The sequence below is a fragment of the Triturus cristatus genome, chromosome 4_2, assembly GCF_964204655.1.
Source record: "Triturus cristatus chromosome 4_2, aTriCri1.1, whole genome shotgun sequence".
NCBI classification, from domain to species: Eukaryota; Metazoa; Chordata; class Amphibia; order Caudata; family Salamandridae; genus Triturus; species Triturus cristatus.
The window spans coordinates 231,341,869-231,356,864 of record NC_140586.1 but is presented as its reverse complement, the minus strand read 5'-3'; the positions used below and the strand labels follow the sequence as shown (position 1 = coordinate 231,356,864).

General features: G+C 48.8%; 1 protein-coding gene across 1 annotated transcript in view; it reads left to right on the top strand.

The window, feature by feature from the left end:
* LOC146833500 (thiosulfate sulfurtransferase-like) overlaps positions 1-13,991 on the top strand; it is a 35,627-nt gene extending 21,636 nt beyond the window's left edge. The window contains exon 2 of the mRNA XM_085601339.1: positions 13,073-13,991. Coding sequence (XP_085457465.1) covers positions 13,073-13,371 — 299 coding nt within the window. The 3' untranslated portion in view covers positions 13,372-13,991. The remainder of the gene's footprint in view (positions 1-13,072) is intronic.
* The last annotated feature ends 1,005 nt before the right edge of the window (positions 13,992-14,996 follow it).

Genomic DNA, 14,996 nt, shown 5'->3' with positions numbered 1-14,996 from the left:
TATCCGGTTTTGACTCTATCAATTAAAGCACTTTTGAGTTCCCCTAGCCAGTTTTATTCACAATTTTTTTGATTTAATGCTGCACTTTTAGAACCCCTTTCACCTGAACGAGAGTTCAATTTTTGGTCTGTGTCATCTCTAGTGGAGATTTGTTTATAACCCTCGTATACCATTCCTCTTTACTCGCAAATAGGTCGTTCCACCCAGACTTGTTGCGATGTATCAAGAGAGACAGACCCAGATGATGACAACACACTGACTCCTCGGTGATTGATGGGTTCTGTTCCCAGAAGGGTTCTTATCTAACTAGAGATGTCGAAATTAGTAGATATGCTTTTTGCTTATCCCTGTTGACTCAACATCAGACCCGGGTTGTTCTGTGTTATAGTGATCTTTCATAGATTCACATGCAACCCACCCACCTCCCCTGAAAGGACTCTCTTGGGTCTCTCAGTGATACAACTACTTAGCACTGTGTTTTCGAAAATCTGAGGGACTAGAGCTCCTTCCAGGAAGGTTCTAGAGGGTGGTGATAGCGGATTGGCTACTCTCCAAAGTTTGGTCCTTTTTCTTTTTATAAAAGGACATGGATAGGTTACTAAGGTGAGGCCTTTGGCCTATTACTTTATATGTCTAGTGAGACATTACTTTATTTATGTACCGGGGACTCTCATCCCAACGACGGGGAATGATTCAGGCATGCGAATCTATGAAAGATACCAATACTGGATAACCGCAGTTACAGGTAAGTAATGCATTCCATATTTATAAAAAAATTAAGTTAAAAAAAATTAATAACGTTTTTGGTTGTTCTCTTCACTGCTGTGTGACTCTTTCTTGTTCTTATTACTGTTATTTGATGGAGTCCACCATGGTGTTAAATTTTGGGGCACTTATCGTGGGAATACTGGTGATGTCTGCAGTTTACACCAGCTTCTGAATAGTGTGTTAGATTTATCTCAACTTTACTTCCATTAAAGTGCTGATAATGAAATGCAGACTAGCCGTTCCCGTACAAAAAGACACAAGGTGCACCTTTGCGATTTATTCTAAATACTAAAATCCTGTATTGAATTGCAGGTAGTGGCTGCACTTACAGTGTACACACAATCAATTAAGAACTCTCATTGTATTTATATTGATTGGGAATAGTGTGTCAAGTGCTGGATCTTGACGAGATACACTGCTCAGTTCGTATATTGTTCTGGACACGAAAAAAATCACATCACAACTTTCACACCCACTACAATGCGAAACCAATTCCGTCGATAAGCCACGTTAGCACCAGGTATTTTACACCTGCTTTCTGCTGGTGTTAAGCAGAACGACTACCTGTACCATGAAACGGAACACAGCCAAGAGCCACACCAGAACACCCACAGGTGCCATAGAAACAATGAGCATGATGCAGGGATACCCATGAGGGCCAAAAGACTCATCGTAACAACTCCAGGACCGCCAACGTCCCCCAAACCCGCATCTGAGAAAGTGTCCCTGAGGTCATTGTCTTAGCATGATAGGCACAAGCCCTGCAACATCACAGTGTGCCGTCACCTCAGCGTTGGCAGTGAGCCTGGACGTGTAGCTACGTACGCATCCTCCTGCATGCACAACCGGCATGTGCTGGTCTGGAGTACACAGGTCAGTGCAGAGGTGTGCCTATCCGGCAAGGGGAACAGGGTGTCTCGGACATGTACGTATACAGGAAGTGCGGTAAGTGTGTCTCTGTGTTCTGGTGTGGCCTGCCACAAAGGCCGCAGCACTCGATGTTGTAAAGTGCCATGCACCACCTCCAAACGGCACTGTGATGGTGTAGTTTGAATGTAGCAGGACATTCGCAAATAGGCATTACAATGGTGTGCCGTACGAGTGCACGAGATTCAACTGCGCACCGTAGAAAAGTGTGGGGGCTCGTGGAAGGGAGAAGCAGCTGTTTGGCAATGTAACACACAGTGAACTCGCCATTGTGCCACGTGCTGGCACCTCATCCATGATAACCACAGTCGCAGACATCCCACAACACCAACGACCGGCCTTTGTACACATCCTGTATGAATGCAGCGTGGTTTTCACTTCTATGCTTGTTCAGTGGTGTGATGTTGGCGGGTTGTGTGACTTGTGCTCCTTGTTGGTGTGTTTCATTTTGCCCATTGTTTGTCTATACTTGTGCTGTACTTAATTGTGCATGTGTGCCATTCTGCCCATCTCTCCCCCCCCCGTCCCCCTACTCCCTGCCTCTTCCTGGTGCTGTTGTGTCTATAATTGTGTTGCTCCACACACAAACACATGTAAAGAACAAATTAGAATAGTTGCTTGATTCTTTTAGGTTTCAAAACCTCTCTCTATTGGTTTCTTTTGAATTTTCCATATAAACCGTTTTTTAAATATTCAACAACACATAGAAGTCAGAAGTGCAACGTATTCTATCAACACACTTTCTAGAACATTCCACAACACGTGCAGGTTAAAAGTTCATCAATTTTTTTAAACTGAACGATATTTTTTTGCAACATTTTCTTTTAACGGCACGTGCAGGTTAAAAGTTCACGATTGTTTTAAGTTCGAACAGTGCCTTCCAAATGCAAGTTGCTGTGGTTCAGTTGAGCAAATTTTATCCTATGATATGTACTCCACGTTGAAACTGCTTCTTCTTAACCAATCACAAAGATGCTTTTCCACAAAACAAATGTGCACCCTACATTTAAATAAGAATGCTTTTCAACTCCCAATCACGTATCGTTTTGTAAGGATAAAAAAAGGACCCCCCCATCTTTAAACATATCTCTTATTCTACCAAGGAACTGCATGAGCTACGGACATCTTTCCATACCTTCCAACCATACCTTCAAAATGCTAGTGTGGATCGTAGGACATAGCTATATTTTCAGGTGCAAGAGGTATGCAGAACACAGACGTATTGACTTAGACCTAGGTTTACAAAATGTGGACATTAAATGGTTTACACAGAGAAGATTGAAGTTGCACCAATTGCTACCTTTGGTTAAAACCTCTTTGCATCTTCCACACCCTAACCTAATGATTGTGCATTGTGGTGGGAATGACCTAGGCACATTGACTGGGGTAGGTTTGGAAATGCTTATGAAGGACACCTTTGTACACCTCAGCTCAGCACCATGTGACTCTGGGCAATAGCTCACTTAATAGCTCACATAATTTCCACGCCGGCCTTGAGGGTTTTCAGACCCATAGGGGTGAGTAGTTTGCGCTTTACAAATACCATATTGATTTGGTACGTGCAAATTTACCTTCGCACTCCCTGTATAACACCCCCTAAGCACCATACACAAGTTACAATGTTCAAAACAAAAGTTCCTCCGAGTAGGTATAACTACATGCTGACACTACTTGACAGATGTGGCACAGCGGCCAGAGCACATGACTTCACAGAATATGACACACAGTTTGGACTCACGCTTTCATCCGCGACTCCGGCAGCACCTCAGCTTAGCACCATGAGACTCTAGACAATACCTCACATATTTTCCGTACCCCAGGACTTTCAAACCAGTAGGAGTCAGTAGTTTGTCCGAGTATGTATAAACACATGCTGACACTGCTTCCACAGGTGTGCTGCAGGGGCCAGGGCACGTGACTTCTCACCATAAGACACACAGTGTAGGCTCACGCTTTCATCCCCGACTCCCACAGCAGCTCACCTTAGCAGCATCAGACTACGCAATACCCTCCGCTTTCCCACTTTTTTCGCCCTTTTCCTCCCTTACTCGCTTCAACGGAATCACAAAATGGCGGGCAACACTTCCTAGTTGCAAACGCTCGCAGCCAATCAGCAGCAAGCTCGTGCTCGTAACGCCTCAGCGAATCAGATGGCAGAATTTCCAAATATCGATATCTGTAAATTTCGATGTTTCTCAAAAACTACTGAACGGATTTACACCAAATAAAAGCGTGATTTCTAGACCAAGACCCTTCTCCCTGCCAAATTTGTGGTAATTCCGTTCACCCGTTAGACCTGTAGCTTTGTCTAAAGTTTCCTATGGAAATTAACATTGAAAAAATACGTTTTGGGGCCCCCCTTTCTTCTCGGCCCCCCCTTGACGAATCACCCCCAAACTTTCAACATAGGAACTGATCTCAACAAAGAATAGTTATGAAAATCTCACGAAGATTCATCAATCGGCGCCAAAGTTATTGAAAATAGAATGTTGCCATTTTCCTATAGTAACTAGGTCCTAACTATAACTACCTACTGGCGACCGCCAGTAGGTTATATATATATATATATATATATATATATATATATATATATATATAATGCTAGGAATAATACATTAAATAAAACTTTACACAGTATATATGGAACTCATTTAAAAGAAATATCTTTCCAGATGCAAAATAAAGGCACTACCGTTGTAACAAACTACAATGTAAATGTACTCCAGATTACCTCAATGTCATGACCCCCCATGTAATCTATTGCGTACTGATAACTGATAATCTTATTTGCCTACAGTAGGAAACTTGGTCAATCAGGTACTCAGCTTCAAATCATCAGTAGCAATCTTGTTTTGTGAAGTAATCAGAAACTCATTTTCAGATCATCCTCAAGTCTTTGGGAACAAACGCACCTTTTGAAGTAATCAGGTAGTCATTTTCAAGTCATCCTCAAATCATCAAGCCAAGTTTCTAAGCTTTGCTGATGACTTCAGGAGCTTGATGATGTCTGATGACATGAAATGACTTCTAGTGTAGTTGGATGATCATCCAATGACACTGGGATGGCTCCCAAAGTAATCCTGTTTGACCTGGGTTACCAGGCCAAGGCATGCATTGGGAATTGACAACCACGCACCCAGAATATTAAACACTCGTAGTTTTTTTTTATTTTGGAATTTCTGTATCCTTCGGGCCACGTCTTTCGTGGCAGCAGAGCGCTTTCCAAAGAAGGTATAGATACACATAAACCTCCATAAGGGCCTTGCATATTACCAGTCAGATAGATTTTTTTTTTTTTTTTTAAACCGTTTATTACAAAACTCAAAAAATATACAAAGATGGGCCTACAACCTTCCGGCCGGCCGCTAGTAAACAAAAGGAGCATATGATACACATTGTAGAGCGCGCGTTGCGGCTAAGGAAGATGCACAGGAGTTAGCAGCGTTGATAGCCACACCATCCGGACCCCACTGTACGGTTTCATTTTAAACTGAAATAACAACCAGAAAAAACAAAAACCACAAGGCAATCTACAATCAGAAATAGCAGCATGTGCTCCCCTGAGAGGGGGACCCTACCAATCCATAGGAGTATCAAGAAGGGGAAGAGATCAGGATTAGGGCTGGGTAAAACTCAATGCCCGGAACAGGGAAGATGGGTCGGCTACGGGGATGGGGCAGGCGACGGATCGGGCAATAACGGTGGAGTACAGATTCCCCCGCGGTAGGCGTTCCAGGGGCCCCAGACTTTCACCCATGTCCCAGGCTTACCTCTCGCAACATACACCACCTTTTCCCGAAACATGCACCAATCCATATGTTCCTTCCAGGCCGAGACAGTCGGGGACCTCTGAGATCCCCACAGTTGAGCAATATCACGCTTGGCCACCATATATCCCAGAGTCACCCACCACGTCTGTGGCGCCGAGTAGTCGGTAGGTTCCCACACATTCAACAGGCATCTCCTCGCTTCGGGTAGCAGCACAACATGCGTAACCACACGCAGGACCTCATGCACACCACGCCAGAATCGCTCCACCTCCGGGCATTCCCACGATATATGCAGAAAGGTCCCCAAAGCGCCACACCCACGCTTACACAACCCGTCCACAGCATAGCCCATACGCAGAAGCCTCGGCCCCGTCATGTAGACTCTGTGGAGTATCTTGAGCTGGACGAAGCGAAGGCGGGCCGGTATGGCCACCTCTTTCGGGGAGGCCACCGCAAGGGTCCAGTCCTCGTCGTCCAGCTCCAGTCCATCGGCAACCCAAGCCTCACGAAGGGCAGTCAGCAATCCCGTGCGGTCATTGATCAGTTTTTTGTAGATCAGTGAGATCGTGCTGTCCGGAACGTGTCCATCCAGCACTCTATCCTCAAGGGGGGAACACTCCGGGATGGATGCAACGTCCGGGAAGACGGAGCCCAGTGCATGACGGATCTGCAAATACCGAAAGTACTCCCTGCCATGCAAGTGGAATTCCGTCTGCAGCATCTCGAACGTTTTAAATCCTCCCCTCGTCCAGAGATCCCCCACCTTGCTAATGCCTATCATGTCCCACTTCTCGAAGCCCTTCGAGGTTCACAGGGAGCCCAACTGCTCGGAAGCGTATAGTGGTGACGCCCGGGTCAGACGATCCTTCCACCCCATCGCCACATTAGCCGCGTGCCACACTCGCACCATGACACGCGTGGGGCCGGTCAGCCGAGCGTCGGGCGTGCTGGAGTAGAGCGCTCGATTATAGTCCCCACCCGGGAGTAGCATCTTATCCATTTCGAATGCCGGGTTTAAAGCGGGCCCATACAGGCCGTGATTAATCGCAGCCAACTGGGAGGCCCAATAGTATCGTTTGATATCCGGGAGGGCAATCCCGCCGTCATACCATGGGAGCGTCAGCTTCGCCAGGGCGATACGCGGCCTCCCGTCCCAGAACAGGCGGCGCTGCAAACTCTCCACCTCACGGAAGTAGCGCGCTGGGACGGGGTCCATAGTATTCTGCAAAGCGTAGAGGAAGCGTGGCAGAGACATCATCTTAAACAATGCCGCCCGGCCAAGCGGCGAGAGCGGCAAGCGCCGCCAGCGCGTGACATCTTCCTTCAGGCGCTGGAGGGGGGGAAGCAAGTTCCGATCATACCGGGCCTCCGGGTCCAGAGTAATGAAGACACCCAGGTACCGAAATCCCTGCGGGGCGATCTGGATCGGACAGCCCCGCGGGAGAATGGGTGCCTCCCCAGAGAGAACATACACGCACGATTTAGCCCAGTTGATGACAAGGCCGGAGTTACGACCAAATGAATGCAAAACATCAACCAGTACTATAAGTGAGTTACGTGGGGAAGCTAGGTACAAGAGGATGTCATCAGCGTATAGGGATACGCGGTCCTCATGCTCGGGGGTCCAACGGAGACCACGGATGGAAGGCTCCCACCGCAGCCACTCTGCCAGGGGCTCCAAGGCAAGCGCAAAAAGGAGCGGCGATAAGGGGCAGCCCTGCCGCGTGCCCCGGCCCAGCTCGAACGGAGCCGATACTCTACCGTTCACCACCACCTGCGCCAATGGGCCCGAATACAGCAATTTGACCCAGCTGATGAACCCTGCGCCAAAACCAAACTTCGCAAGCATCGCCCAGATGTATGGCCATTCAAGCGTATCAAACGCCATGGTGGCGTCCAGGGATGCCAAAATGGCCGGCTCCCGTATGTACTGAACACGTGCAAGCACCCCATGCAAACGCCGCAAGTTAAGAGCTGTGTTACGATGGGGAATAAAGCCGGACTGATCCTGGTGAACCTGTTCGCCGACCAGCCGATTGGCCAGGACCTTGGCGAGAATTTTAGGCTCCGCGTTCAGTAGCGAAATGGGCCGATAGGATGTAACCCGGTCCCGAGGTCTCCCCTCCTTGTGGATAACCACGATTGTAGCCAGACGCTGGTCCAGCGGGAGGGAGCCCACCGAATGGGCCTCCAGGAACATCGATCGGAGATGTGGTGCCAGCGTATCCGGTCTCAATTTATACAACTCGATGGGGAGACCATTAGGACCCATGGCCTTGCCGGAAGCGACCGAACGTATGGCGAGGGCGATTTCGTCGGAGGTTGGAGCGGCGTCCAACGACACTCTGTCCTCCTCCGAAAGGGAAGGCAGCGCGATATCCCTGAGCAGGGTACGGGAATCCTCTTCAGAGCAGGAAGACACCGGGGAATACACCCCACGAAAATAGTCCGCGAAGCAGGAGACAATTTCTTCCGGCTCAGTAACACACACACCGTCTGTTTTCTCAATCAGCGGGACTACACGACTCGCTCTCTCCTTTTTGTCCAGCCACGCAATCAATTTACCAGCCTTATCACCCACATCATACAATCTCCCCTGTTGCTCTCTACTGAGGCCCCTGGCTGCCTCCGTGACGAGGGCCCTATAGGCCGCTTGCTTGAGTTGGAGGACATGCAATACGGCATCCGTCACCCCACGTTCTAGATTACCCTCCAACTCGGCTATCTCAGCTTCCACCCGGGTCACCTCCTCCCGCTCGCGCCTCCGGGTGTGGGAAATGAGGGACAGGGCCTCTCCTCGTAGTACTGTCTTGAATGCCTCCCGCAGTGAGACAGCCGAAGGCACGGACCCCACATTCTCGTCAAAGTAGCGCTGGAGGGATTTAATCAATTCAGCGCGAATAGTGGGGTCGCGCAAGTACCAGGGATTGATCGGGACCACCCTACCCTCACCCCTCGGAAAAAGGTCCAGGTGTAACAGGAGCGGGGAATGGTCCGAGATACCCCGTGCCAAATGGCGCACCTCTCCCACCCTCCCAACTTAGGCCGCCGGGACCAGGACATAATCTAGTCGTGAGAGACTACCATGGGCCCCCGAATGGAAGGTATACTGTAACTGCGTGGGATGTTTTAAACGCCAGCAATCCACCAATCCCAAAGTGTCCAATAGACCAGAGAGCCACGCTTGGGCCCGGGGGAGGTCCCTAGGGGGGTGACGATCCACAGTCCCGGAAACCACCGCATTAAAATCCCCCCCCACCACCAGAATCCCCCCCGGAAGGCCAAGGAGGAGGCGCCCCAGGTCCGCAAAGGTAGTCGACTGCAGCCCCGGTGGGACGTATACTGACACAAAAACCACCACTTTGCCCTCCATCCTTCCCACCAAGACCGCGTAACGTCCCCTGTCGTCATGGAGCACCTCATCAATCTCCAGCGGAAGCGAGTTCTTAACCATGATGCCCACACCCCTTGAGCCAGACGTAAAGCCCGAATGGGCCACTAGGCGATAGCCACTCCGATTCTTGGCGCAGAAGGAGTTGCCAATGAGGTGTGTCTCCTGCAGAAAAACTACATCGGGCGAGATTCGCTTCAAGAACTGCAGGACCACCCCACGTTTAATCCTGTCCCCCAGTCCATTCACGTTCCAGGACAACAGAGTTAGTTCCCTACCCCCCATCATAGATAAGAGCCACCATTCATCCCCCCGAGAGCACTATAGAGCTAGCACAATGATACTTTTGCCTTGTGGTGAAAACGAACAACACCCCCCCATCCCTACCCACCCACCCCAACAAAACTCCCCCCTCCCTGCACCCCTGCATGAGCCCGAACAGCCCCCCAACGTGCAGTGTGCCTGTCGCCCCATATATATAATAAAAACTAGCTAAGCCCCCTAGAGGAGGAGGGAGAACCCCCAAGAGACCCCACACAACCTCCATAGGAGGGGAAATTATACAGACAGATGCTGAATCGAGAGTGGCAACATTTTTGTCCAGAGTGAAGCCCAACATCACCCCCTCAGTCCCGATCCAGTGTGCCGTCTCCCCCTGCCGCCCCCCAGGTCACGATCCCCAGACAGAGTGTCCAGCCAGTCTCCGGCCGCTTCGGGGCGATCAAAAAAGTGCGTGCGACCCTCTACCTCCACTCGCAGCTTGGCTGGGAAGAGCATTGCGTATTTAAGGTTCAAGTCCCGAAGACGGCGCTTGACGCCCTGGAAGCTCAGTCTCTGCTTCTGGACCGCTGGGGTGAAATCCGGATAAAAGTTCACCTCCATGTTGTCAAGCTTAACCGGCCCCAACAGTCTGGAGGCTTGCAGGATAGCGTCTCTGTCCCGAAAGTTGAAAATCCGGGCAATGAGGGGCCGCGGAGGGGCTCCGACCTTCGGCCTTCCCCCGGGAACCCTGTGGGCCCGCTCCACCGCGAAGAATTTACTCAGCCCCCGTGGCTGGAGATGGGTAGCGATCAGGTCCTCCACAAATAGGTCCGCCGCCGCTTCCTCCCGTCCCTCGGGTACTCCGATGATGCGGATGTTGTTTCTCCGGGCCCGACTCTCGGAGTCCTCCAGGCGCCGATCCATAAGCGCGCTCGCCTGACTAAGCCGGCGCACCTCTGTTTGTAGCGCCGCCACATCAGTAGTAAGGCCCGATGCGGTGTGGGCCAAAGAATCAACTCGGTCGTTGCTCTTGGAAAGATCGGCCCTCACCAGGCCAACATCCACGAGGACCGAGTCGATCTTCTGTGCCAGTGTGTCGAACCGCTGGCCTACCGAGGCCTTCATCTCGGCAATGGCGCCCATGACATCCCGCAGAGTCAGATCCGTGGGCAGGTCCGGGGCATCAGGAGGGTCCTCAGGGGATTTGTGCGGTCCGCCGGGAGATCCCTTCTGGAGGGTATAGCGGTCCATACTGTTGGCCTGATGGGTGGTGCCACGCCGGGTCGGCTTGGTCTTTGCCCGGTCTCCATCTTGTTTGGTGGCCATGGCCACTAGTCTCCCGGTCGCACCAGTCACGTCGTGAAGGGCAGGCAATCAGGGCCACAAGCTCCGGGGGGGGCCACCCCCGATCGGCGGGGTGGGTCACAGCCGGCGGGCAGGCCAAGTCTCCCAGCGAGACCACACCAAAACAAAGAGCCCCGTGACCCAACCCTGCAGTGATTGCAAGGGGGTGCGAAAGCGAAAGCGCGGGGTGCGCGACTCGCCAGGCCCGGCCCGCCGCTGTTGTTCACTTTGTCACTGGGTCACCCCTCAGCGCAAATCCGGGGTCTGGCGAGGAGAAGGCCGCAGACTTCAATCGGTGCTCACTCCGATGTCCGAGGTCCGATTTGACAACGGGAAACGGGTGCCACCTCAGCTCAGGCTCACTAACACATTCCCCTCATCCGAGACAGGATCAATTCAGGATAGTCGTGGGAGGTTGCGGAGGTCCTCGGGAGCCTCGCACCTACGCGGCCATCTTGGTTGCGCGCTAGGCTCCTCCCCCCCCAGTCAGATAGATTATTAATAGACACATGACATTATTTGCGTACATGTATAAAAACAACCGTACAGATTAATGCGGAAACAGTAAAGACTTACAGAAAACGATACATAAACCGGTTATCTTTTTTATGCCCTCCGTAAATGTACTTCACATTATTAAAGGAAGATTAACGTCTGGAAGATGCTCCCTCTATTGATGAGTGTAGTATCTAGTAGGGCTTCTTAGAAGCCATGTACGAGGTTGTTCTTAGTGCCGATGTGCCCGCATTGCCTTTTTGGTGTCACCGCCGAAAAGAACTGGTTAAGAAGTGTTTGCCTTTTGTTTCTGGATATTTATACAGATAGAATTTTTACCTCCTGGAATTTCAGCTTTTTCCTATAATTGTAAATTTCTCAGCTAGCAAGGCATTTTATGATGGAGGGCCTTGTGTGCCATACGAGTAGTTCTGTTAGCCACTGGGTGCCAGTCAGAGATCTTAGAACATGTACGTATACACTGAGGTTTGTACATCTAGACTGTAGAGAAACACACACAGTGGGGGATGTAATTGCATGTGGCCTGGTTTGTACACACACCTACCTATATTTGAGGGGTTCCCATCTCTGCACACAGACATTGAGTGTCATAGGTTGCCAGGACGTAAACAAGCCAATCATTGATGTAGTGGCTATTTGGGAATTACACCCCAAGCCAAGCATGCAATACCTGGTGGGAACCTGGAGTAATTCCATGAACAACAAACTCTTGCATGGGCAAGAATGGCTTTAAGCTGAGAGAGTGTTGCGCTCCTATACGTGTTTTGGGTGGCTTACACCATCTTACACAGAAAAGACCTGGCTAACATCAGCAGATGTGTGTGCCAAGATTGTGGCTGTTTAGTTTGAGACCACAAGCACTCGCCCAATCTGCGTCTACAGTCTCCTTGAACCTTTGGTGTCTGTGTTAGAAAACTGGGGACAGGACATCAGATCTGTGGGTGAGTGCACAATTTAGAATGAGGCATAGTCTGGCTCATGTGTTCCAGTGTCCAATAGACAGAAAATCAAAAAAGTAGTAGTGTTGATTAATATGGAGCCAGACCTCAACGGTGCAGAGGCTTCCACCTCGGTGGCAGACTAAATCATTACCTGCAGAACCTCGGAAACAGAACAGCATTTTCAGCAATACTTGTAAGGTTAGTCTGAAGGAGTAATTGGACCCCTTTAATTTTAGACCCCCTTCATGAAAGCATAGTATGCCACAGGAGTGCCACAAGAAACCACTCTGAGGCATATCCAAAATGTGTATGGATAAAGTTACTAGGACGGGGTGTCCTTTATAGAGAAAGGACTGGCATTCTGTAGGATGCACTACACTAAGCCTGCAATATAGGAGCACTAGGGGTGGCTCATGCCCTTCATCTTGGAAAGTAACAACCTTCTAGACCAAGGTGAGGAAGGGAAAATGCTAGAAAAGTGAAGAGCTTCAGGGCGCAAGGTTGTGCAGATCGTGTCTTTTGTCCTTGGGAAATGGGCATGATAAAGCAAAGTAGATTTAATCTACTTCCTTTATCTAGGGGAGACATCACCATGTATATAGTGGTATTGGAGATTGGTCTCCTCAAGGCAGTCTCCAACTCCAAAGTGAAGCACATAATTTAAAATTTGATGGATTATGCCAGCACATACCCACAAGCCATTTCCCTTAAGTCCGTAGACAGTCAACATGTAGTTGAGGGTCCTCCCTACTTTGTGTTTTCTGGCAGGTATTTCTGAAACAGAATATTCTGATTGAAGGGAACCGTTCATAGGAACAAGAATTGAAATCTGTGATTTGGGGTGTGCATCAACCCTACTCCTAAAAGCCTTATCTGACCTACACCAATGGATAAAACGAAACAGGCAAAACCTACTTAGCAAGTCGGAAGAGAACAGATGGTACAATTGAGATGAACCACCTCTGGATTGTACATGGCTTAATTACTTTCTGGGTCCAGTAGGGACAAGGTTCTTTCTGGGCCATGTAGGATTTGGAAACCTATCCACAACTTGGGTTCGATAGCCCACCGGGAGAACCTGTGGGACAGTGTCTCAATAAATATACCTTTGCCCAGTAAATTTGTTTAAACAGATCTCTCTCCTGATTCTCTAGGGATTGATCCCGGACACTTCCCCGGCACCATCAACATGCCTTTCATGAACTTCATGACAGAATCTGGCCATGAGAAGCCACTGGAGGAGCTCCAGAAAATGTTTCGCGAGAAGAATGTGGACCTGGCCCGACCTATGGCAGTTACCTGCCGCCGTGGCGTGACCGCCTGCCATGTGGCGCTGGCAGCCTATCTGCTTGGAAAGGAGGATGTGGCCATCTACGACGGCTCTTGGGCCGAGTGGTTCAAACGTGCCAAGCCAGAACTCATCATCACTGAGTGGAAGCGCAAATCTGGATAGGACTGAGTGCCACTTCTGCACTTTCCTGGAAATCCACTTTATGACAAATGTGAGAGAGTGATCAGATCATATTATAGAGGAGCATTCACTGACCCCATATATATATTCGAGGAAGTTACAGTCAACTGCACACTAACCGATATACATACAGAATCCTGTATATGAATTTTGTCAATCTAGTTTTTCACCTTTGGCATTGGTTAGCCCTTGCAAAAGTACATAAAAAAGGGTATCACTATAAGTTTCACACATTTCTCGTTCAAGTGGTTGAAAGATGAACCTTTTCATTGCCGATTGGTGGGGTGATAAATTAATGGGTTTTCGGTGATAGTACAGCAAGAGAGGGAACATTTACTAAGATTGTGTCCCTGACTTTAGGCACTAGTTTGCTGTGGGATACAGAGTGGTGTGAGATTTCGAGGCACCGGTTGCTAGGACAGCTATTGATTTTGGGGCCTTTCAATGAGTAGACGAGCACCATGCCCCTTTTGGGCACCAAGGTTTGTGAGTTGCAGGTATGCCGTGCTCTGCTTTCTTTATTTTGGCTTCAACTTGTTAGTGCTTCTTTGATAATTTGAATTTTGTTTGATAAAAAATAAATAAAAGTTATTAACATCGTTTGTCTGTCCCATCACTGTTAAAGGGTTTTTTCGGGGAGTAAAAATGCAATATTAGGCATGTGTGGGGTGTGCAGAGGTCTCACTGTCGTTGATGGCTCTAATAGTTTGGCCATGAAAATTGTGGCATTCCAAATTTACCCCAAAAAACTGACCGTGACCTTTAAAAAAAACCTGCTTTCTACCCAAATCTGGTTTAATATGCCCACTAACTTGCATGCATTGCAGATACCCAAACAATCGTGAGCTTGTACCAGCAGAAATTTCGAAACCGATTCATGGATAACTTGCAGAGGTGATTAGGGAGTCCTTTATTTATTTATTTTTATATTTTGTAATCCCCCAGATTGAATCAGTTTCTGTCACGGATCAATTTGCACCCTGCTTTGGTTTAGCCCGCACATTGCCTCGCTGTACAAGGAGTCCCTAGGGGAAATTTCACTTGGCTCGAATTCCATGTATTTTTTGTTTTTTTTTACTGAATACAGTGCATCATAAAGGGTTTTAGACATAGTACACACCCAGTGGTAATAACCTGGGAAATGTTGCTAGTTGGATACAAATATTTAGAGCCTGCACCATGCTGGTAAAGATGGTAAACAATTTCTTCCTCTGTATTCCTAAAACACTTTTAGTGTGAATTATTCTAGAGACTATGTTGCAGAACCACTGGTTTGTGCCAGCTTAACCATTCCCTAAACTATATTGACAGCCCTAAAAGAAGCACAGATTATCTGTAGGGGCAAACTTGCCATTTGGACATTTCCAGGTAAGCTGCAACTTTGGGAGGAGCTGCTTTTAGGAATGAATGGGCTACCAAAATCTAGTTACGAAAGTACCAATTGCCCTTTTCTTACTACAACACCCAGTTGTTCCTTAGACAAAGTATTTCATTAGATTTTGCGGGGCCTGGATCTCATAGGAAGATCACCTCTTTCTTAATAACCCCAAAAATATATCCTACTGGGAAAGAGAATATGGCCGCTCCAGCATCTGCTGTCATCTCGT